Source organism: Centruroides vittatus, unplaced genomic scaffold, assembly GCF_030686945.1.
Source record: "Centruroides vittatus isolate TY-2023 unplaced genomic scaffold, ASM3068694v2 contig_2985, whole genome shotgun sequence".
Classification (NCBI taxonomy): domain Eukaryota; kingdom Metazoa; phylum Arthropoda; class Arachnida; order Scorpiones; family Buthidae; genus Centruroides; species Centruroides vittatus.
Genome location: NW_027121906.1, coordinates 6293 through 14831, shown reverse-complemented (window position 1 = coordinate 14831; position 8539 = coordinate 6293). Strand labels below are relative to the sequence as shown.

General features: G+C 33.5%; 2 protein-coding genes across 2 annotated transcripts; both read left to right on the top strand.

The window, feature by feature from the left end:
* The first annotated feature begins 3589 nt into the window (after positions 1-3589).
* Positions 3590-4498, top strand: LOC136972611 (zinc finger MYM-type protein 6-like). Its single transcript, XM_067267182.1, has one exon. It carries the CDS (start codon positions 3590-3592, stop codon positions 4496-4498), a length of 909 nt encoding a protein of 302 aa, XP_067123283.1.
* Positions 4499-4512: 14 nt separating this feature from the next.
* Positions 4513-5238, top strand: LOC136972610 (protein FAM200A-like). The gene has a single exon (XM_067267181.1). It carries the CDS (start codon positions 4513-4515, stop codon positions 5236-5238), a length of 726 nt encoding a protein of 241 aa, XP_067123282.1.
* Positions 5239-8539: the final 3301 nt, after the last annotated feature.

Here is an 8539-nt window from a genome sequence, read left to right as displayed (position 1 = left end):
AAATTAAAATTACTTAAAATAATGGAATTAAAGTATTAAATTAAATAAATAATTAAAACAATTATAAAAAATGAATATCGGTTTTTTCTACTAATCTTGTTACGTCGCCACTTGTCTCAGTGACTCGGTAATTGGCGACACGTAAATACTAGAAAAAAAACGAACTAGTTACTAGTTGTCTGTTCTTCTGTTCCTGCAGCGAGTAGAAGTGCAATATAAATGCGTTGAATGCAGTAATTGTTTTTATTATTGTTATATGTTCAGACAATAACGAAAAAGCATCATATAAAAATATTTTTCTTCTTTACAACAAGAAAAAATAAATTATTAACGTGTAATTAAATTTTATAATAAAATATTGAAATTAATTATGTTGTTCAATATCATGAATAATTTTTTCATTAAAAAAAGAAAACGTGAAGATTCTAATGATCAAGAAGTGGTTACTGGTAGCAAAGCTAAGGAATCACTTAGCACGAGTAAATCATGAAAAATGGAGAGCTCATTTTATCACCAGATACCTTTATAATAATAACTTTTGTTTTGAATGTTTTTGTGTTGTTTGGAAATAAACTTACTTACTTTAAAAAACTTTTATTTTTTTCAAAGACTTTTCATCCTTCATATCTTTACTAACCGTAAAAAAGCAAAAAATAAAAAATAAAAATAAATAAATAAATAAATATAATAAAATAATAATAATAATAATAATAATAATAGGGGTGCCGTGAATTTTGTTTAGTAATTTCAGTGTGCCACCAGACAAAAGAGTTTGAGAAACACTACCGTAGACTGATACCGCCAGATGTTACACTTCATCTTACGGAGTTTGATAGTAGTAAGACACACGTTGAACTATTGTCCAGTTACTATCAAGCGACGTCAATGCCCTCGTGTTGCTTTGGCGAATTGTTAAGGAGGATATCTTCGGGAAAGACTTTCTATAGCAAGTTGCCACTCTTTATGTGTAAGAGACGACAATAAAGCTGGAAAATTTCACGTAGCCAGCCCATTGGTAAAAAACCAAACAATGACCTAGTGTTTAATTGTTTTATTTACTTGGCTACTAGTGTGTCTTTCATTTTTATTGCTTTTTAAACAAGTGCGATGCATAATTATTTTTAATTAAAATGTTCATTTACATAAAAGAAAACTGCTAAAAAATGAAAATGTAAACTAGGAAGATAGAACGTAACTGATACAAATACACTATAATTTATATTTCAGTTACGACGCTTCATCCAGTGACGTAACCCCGTCGTAAACCGCGGACTTTCTGTATTAAAAAACTTTCGTCACTTTTGCTAGTGAAATTATAATTATTTATACAAGATATTCATATTATAATAAGCAACATAAATTCTATATATTTTATTATTATCCAGTAATTAACGTAACTTTATCGTATCGGTTTTTCTTTACAGCTTAACCGGTAACGTAAAGAACGTTGCACAACGTAACGAAAGTGACGTACACATACCGGTTTTAAATCATTTGTCGTTTATGTAAGAATAGAGAGGCGTTTCGTCACGTTACTCAACATTCTTTACCAGTACGACGATGTTTAGAATAACATTAAGAAAATACTTCGGTTAAGGCACTCGTCTACATACGTGATTATCATATCACGACACTATTGCTACACGTTACGAAAATAAGCAAATTGCCAAGTATTACAGCTTTAAATACAATCGGATAAGTAATCCGGTGACCTGTTTGTGTTAGTTATCATCGAGTGAGGATTGTCCTGGTGAGTACTGTATACGAATAAACGAACTCCAGTGGGGTGTGAGTAGAATAAGTTCTTTAAGATTTTCGAGTGTTGCGTGGTGACACTGAAACTTCTTCCATTCATCTATAGCTTTGATAGACGTGTATTTTCTTCTACCTTGTAATTCGGTAAGTGTAAGCAACGTTTGCGTTGAATTAGTAGCACACATAATACAGGCCAAGTAAGAAAGTTTTAATAATGATTTTTGAACGACCTTCGAAGTTATAATTGTATATTATAATTTAACTGATTTCATATGTTATGAAACTACTTGAAAAGATAGATACATTAATTTTATAAATAAATATTAAAATTAAAGTAGTTTAAATGCAGTAGAGCCATGGTGCGCAAACTAGGGGTCGCGACCCCTGTGGGGGTCGCCAGAAGTTTTTTGGGGGTCGCCAAATTTTTATGAAATGCATTATGCCTGCATGCTGCATACCGTACACTGTACTGTACATATAGAGTGAAGCGCCGTCACTCACTGTTTAATTGCAATTTCATGCTGTTCACTCTTTCTTTGACCGTAATGCGTAATGTATGTAAAGTGTGAAGACGCAAGTTTTTCACTTCGGTAGATGGCGCTCTTCGCGGTAATTCGCCAGTTTTACTAAAAAGCGCCTATTTGTCCGACGTATTGATGTTGTACGTACTGTGTCGGACGGTGCGCACTGAGCATGCGCACCGTACGAGATGAAGTGGTAATCAAGGGCTGTGGTAGTCATCTTGTAGACATGCGTACCGAGCCAAGGCCAACCAAGCCATAAAAGAAGTGATAAGATAAGTGAAGCATTAAGCATACCAAGCCAAACAAAGGAACAAAGCCACAATCCTCAAAGGCCAACCAAACGACCAAAAATTATCGCTGAATGTTTTACTACGCGTTTCCATGTAAAGTTGTAGCATGTAGCAGTTGGCCTGCAATTGTTTTAGTTTCTCCTCGAGTTTTTTCATGTGACGTTGTGTAATTATGATTTTGTATATTTTTATCCGGCTTTACTACTCTTTGTTATCAGGTATGTACTATCATTAGAGAAAGATCTCTGTTAATTTTATTGAATTTCTCGAAAAAAATGATAAAAAAATATATTATTTGTTTTAGTTAAAAAAATTTAACCCCTATCTTCATAATGGATAAATGGGTAATACGTACACCAGGTGTACATCTTCAGCTAACAAACGAACAAATACTGATGAGGAGTCGCAAAATACTGAACTAAATGCCCTATCTAAAAAAATAAGAAAATACAATGAGGTGTGGTCTGAAGACCACGTGTTCTGTTACTTAACTGACTCGTAACCAACCCCTTGGGCGGTTCACAGTGCAAAGAAGGGAGAGGCACTCATAGCGTAAAAGCTTTCTGTCATAAAAGTTAATGGGAGAAGGGGAGATGTGTGGTCCAGGGATCACGTGTTCTGTTGCGTGATCCTTGGGTGGGCCGCAGGGAAAAGAAAGGATGGGCCGCGTTTTCGGAAGAAAAACAGAGAGGGGGGAGGAGATCGAGCATGCGCAACGGGAGAAAAAAGGGAGTTCTTCGGAAGAAAGAAGAGAGAGTAGACGTGTAGACGGCAGAGTCGTGAGATTGTTTTTTTTGTGTGTGTTTTTTTCTTTTGTTTGTGATTGGAAGGACTGAAATAAACTTTAAGTTCCTTTCATTGGAGTTTCTTTTCATTTGTTCCTGCACGGGGAATACTCTAAAGAAATCGAGTACTTCCCACAATGAGGATTTTATTAAGTATGGTTTTACATTTTGTGTTGTTGGTGATGAAGAACGCCCGATATGTGTCATTTGCAACGAAAAATTAGCAAATGAGAGCATGAAACCAGCTAAATTAAAAAGGCACCTGGAAACTAAACATAAAGAACTTCAAAATAAACATGCCGATTTTTTTCAAAGACGAGCTGAAAATCTGAAAATTCAAAGTGCACATTTAAAGAAATTTACAACAATACCTCAGAAAGCATTACGAGCTTCTTTAGAAGTTTCTTATCTAATAGGAAAAACAATGAAACCCCATACAATTGGAGAATCCCTTATCCTTCCTGCAGCAACCAAGATGACATCAATTATGCATGGCGATAAATATGGAGATGAACTAAAAACAATACCATTATCAAGAGATACCGTGTCTCGGCGGATTTCCGAAATGTCACGAAATATCGAGTCAGAAGTCATAAAACGCATACAAAATTCATCTGTATTTGCTTTACAACTGGACGAGACTACCGATATTACTAAAATGTCACAACTAATTATTTACGTTAGGTTTATTTTTAATGAAGATATAACAGAAACGTTTTTATGTTGCAAAAGTTTGGAAGGAAAAACAACTGGAGAAAAAATATTCGAAGTAATAAATGAATATTTTGAAGCAAAGTCCCTTACCTGGGCAAACTGTGTTGCGGTTTGTACTGATGGTGCTGCAGCATTAACAGGTTCGAATAAAGGGCTCAGAGGCTTAATTCAGAAAGTGGCGCCTCATATGGTATTTAATCACTGTATGATTCATCGGCAAGCTCTTGTTGCAAAAGATATGGATGAAGAGTTGCACAACATATTACAAGACGCTGTTAGTTCAATTAACTACATTAAATGCAACAGCCTCAACAGCCGTCTCTTTTCAATACTTTGCAATGAGATGGGCTCAACGTATGAGAGTTACTGTTACACACCGAAGTCAGATGGCTTTCACGTGGGAAAATACTACGACGGATATTTGATTTGAGAAATGAAGTGTACATGTTTTTAATCGAAAAGAAACATAGATTGGCAAGTTATTATATCAATGAAGTTTGGCTAGGGAAGCTGAGCTATTTAGTTGATATTTTCGAAAAACTTAACGACTTAAATTTGAGCTTGCAGGGTGAGAATTCAACTATCATAACTTCAGCCAGTAAAATTCAAGCTTTTAAGAATAAGCTTAGTCTCTGGCAAACTGAACTGAATAAAAACAACACCGACATGTTCCCTTGCTTTAACGATTTTATCAAGGAAAATAATATAGATATATTTACATTTAAAAACATCATTTCCAATCACATTGAAAAGTTAAAGGAAAATTTTTCGAGAAGATTCAAGGATTTTCCTGAAAACGATCTTGGTTGGATTCGTGATCCATTTTCCTACGACATATGCAGTTCAACTCTTCAAATTAGTGAGAAAGAGCAATTGATAGATTTAATTAGTGATTATACTCTTCGAAATCAATTTAAGACTCAGCCTTGCCAAAAATTTTGGCTATCCGTGGAGAAGCAATATCCCGTTTTATACAAGAATGCCATCAGAGTTTTAATACAATTTGCATCAACGTATTTATGTGAAACTGGATTTAGCAAACTAGTTTCAATAAAAACTAAATACCGCTCGCGTTTAAACCCTGAAGATGATATGCGAATTGCAATTAGCAACATACATCCAAACATTGATGAGATAATTAGAAACTTGCAGCCAAATACATCTCATTAAAGGGCAATTTACTGATTTTTATGTTATACAAAAAGTATTTTCTTAAAATTATAAATAAAATTAATATGAGTCAGATATGATGATGTTTTTATTCGATGAAACGAAAGAAATGCGCGAAATATACATCGTATTTGTGAACATTTATCTCTAGGGGTCGCCAAAAATTTTCTTTCTACAAAAGGGGTCGCAGTCGAAAAAAGTTTGCGCACCACTGTTTTAAAGCATATGAGTTGTTTACTACTCTCAATATATTTTTACATCACCTCATATTTTACAGAATTTAATATAACCCGAAAAAAATCCCGAAAGAAATGATAGTTGAAAATCGGAGGTAAGTGAAATCTGTAGTTATTAAATTATATATATAGGATACATAGTATCGGGGGTGGAATCGAGTAGACACGATTTTCTTTTGGACTGGTAACGATCACCGCCTTTTCTTTTGGACTGGTAACGATCACCGTTAGAAGAAGACGGTTGAGGGAGAGACTGATGAAATGTGGACGGATAAACACCGGTTGGTCATCTGAGCCGTCGCCGACGAGTGCAGAGTGTAAAGGTCGAGGCGGGAAGAGGGGAGTTGACTCTCGGAATGAAAGAGAAAGGACAGATAGACTCGGGTTGTGAAGGAGTTTGCCCACGCCACGCTTACGGGACGTTACAATATCTTCCAAAAAATTCTGAGTCGATTACTTCGATTGGATCCTGGATGCTCCATAACTGAAGGCTGACGCCTTAGATGCCTCTGTCACGTGACAGCATTATTCTGTATTATGAGAATCGCTAGGAATTAATGGAAAGAGAAAATGTTGATTCACACTCGGTTCTTGTATCAGTTCAATTCATCATACGAATATATTTATATTTACGAATATAATATATTAGAAAAATAGAAATACAGTCGAGTCCGCGTAAGTCGACACCCGGATAACTTGACACCATCGGTTAAGTAGTCAGTTTTCTGTGGTCCCGGCCGACTTACGTAGACATTAATGTTAAAAGACTCCGGTTTACGCGACATCGTTTAACTCGTCACTACTGGATAAGTCGACATACTTTTGCTGTCCCACACATTGATAAGTCGTCACTCTCTCCTGTAAAAATGAATTCACTCTCCGCACATGTAGTGCGAACTCAATTTTTTTTTCAGGAGGGGAAGTCGAATTATTTATTAATATATAATTAATATATTTAATAGTATAATAATATTATTAATATATATACATATTAATAAAAATGCCTTAACATTTTATGTATTTTTATGTATGAAATAATAACAGATAAACAAAAAGAAAATATACAATCTACATCAACGTCACACCGGAATCCAATTTTGCATTTTCTCACGCTAGAGGCATTAAGAATCCTTAGACGTTACATGCCAACAATTGACAATTGCGAAGATGATGTTTTAAAGGCGTTCGTGATCGTTGAAAAAGAAAGTCGAGACAGTTAAGTGCAGGAAAATCGTCTAAAGACTTTACGTAAAGAGATAAACGAGAGATAGAACTATGAGATAAATGATTATCGCTGGATAAACAAACCACATAGAAAGCTTTTCTTATTTCATTTGCAATAGTTTTCAGTCGAGATGCCGACACACATAAACTTGAAAAATATATAAAGGATATTAACGGAGAAAGAATAAAAATACATAAGATATCTACTTTCATTGTCTGCGGAACCGATAAAGTTAGGTGAAAAGTGAATATCAGATTACTTCCGATATAAATACTCCACAGAAATAACATTGGAGAATAAATATTTGACAAAGCATTAGCAACACTTAAAATATACGTATACATATTTAAATTTGATTGTAATCGTGAAGAAGATACTTGGTCTTGTTTAATAATTTTCAGCAAAACACTCAAAGCATTTTCCAATATTTCACATTTAACAATAAAGAATAGACATAACCATTGTACGGGCATGGCGAAAAATACATAATCTAGTAGGCTATTAAAAAACAATACAATGATCCCTACTGTCCTATTTAGTTTAAATCCCAGTGTTAAAAAATGTATCGAACTTGAAGACGAATTCACAGATTTTAAAATGCAATAAAGAAATAAACATATCCAAATAATAATAACTTTAGTCTTTAAATAATTTCGAGAAGATCTCTCGAACTGAATATCTTTGAGGTTGAGAAGTTTCTGAATACATTTGCGAACTTAATTCTTGTTAACATGAAAATGAATAAAGGATAAAAAATTGATTATTATTAAGAAAATATAAAATACAATTCCCAAAACATTCGAAGGTGTATAATACACTGTGAGAAATAAAATACACATTGCATTAAAATAAATGCTGTGTAAGATACCAATAACAATTACTGATATATTGTATAATGTGATTTTACTTGCTTTATAATTTAAACCACAAATCATCATAGAGGTCAACAAAGGATCCTATGAATCCCGGTATCCTGCTTTTTCAATTGATTTTGTAGTACCATACTAGGCTTATACCATCTTTCTTAACGTTAACACGTAGAATTATGGAGATTCGTATATAGAAAATTATTATTATAATGCTACGCAGAGAGAATGCCACATTAGATGTCATCCAACAACAAATTTCTTTCACAGGTTATTTAGTTTGTTATGGTTATCGGCTATTTACAGTTTTTTAAACCTCTACAACGTGATTGGATTTATTGGATTTTCTTGCTGTTTCTGGGAGTCAGCAAATATTGTAGACGACATTCGATCAGGCATGGATAATACGCTCGCTCTGTTATAGTTGTCATGATTTATCATGTTTTGTTGCGATTTTCTGGAGATTATAGAACGTAAGAGTCTACACAATTTTAATAATTTATCTGAACGAATACAAAACACATTTACCTATGAAAACGATTTACAGGAACTTTTCTTCAAAGAAAGTCTACAAAATATAAATTTTTAAAACGTTTTCAACAATGTAATCTGGTTAACATTTTATGAACTTTAAATATAGATTCTTTGTGCAATATCATATGTAGTGTGTGATTTATTCAGTTAACATGTAGCAATAATTATTATATATTAAAATTTTTGAATAGTTTGCTTCATGTCATGAGTTAATGTAAGAAAAAGCATAGATTTACAGAATTCTTCAGATGGTCATGCTTTTTGCTTACTACACCAATTCAGTCTGATGTAGTAAAGATTTATCAGAGTTTCACGATAATTCGGTATAATCCACTTTTTGGTCCACGCAAAATTTAAAAATATAGTAGGTACATTTATTAACAATAGATATACTTATCTAATTTAGTCTAGCATCTTATATTTATTAGTAAGTTTTAATT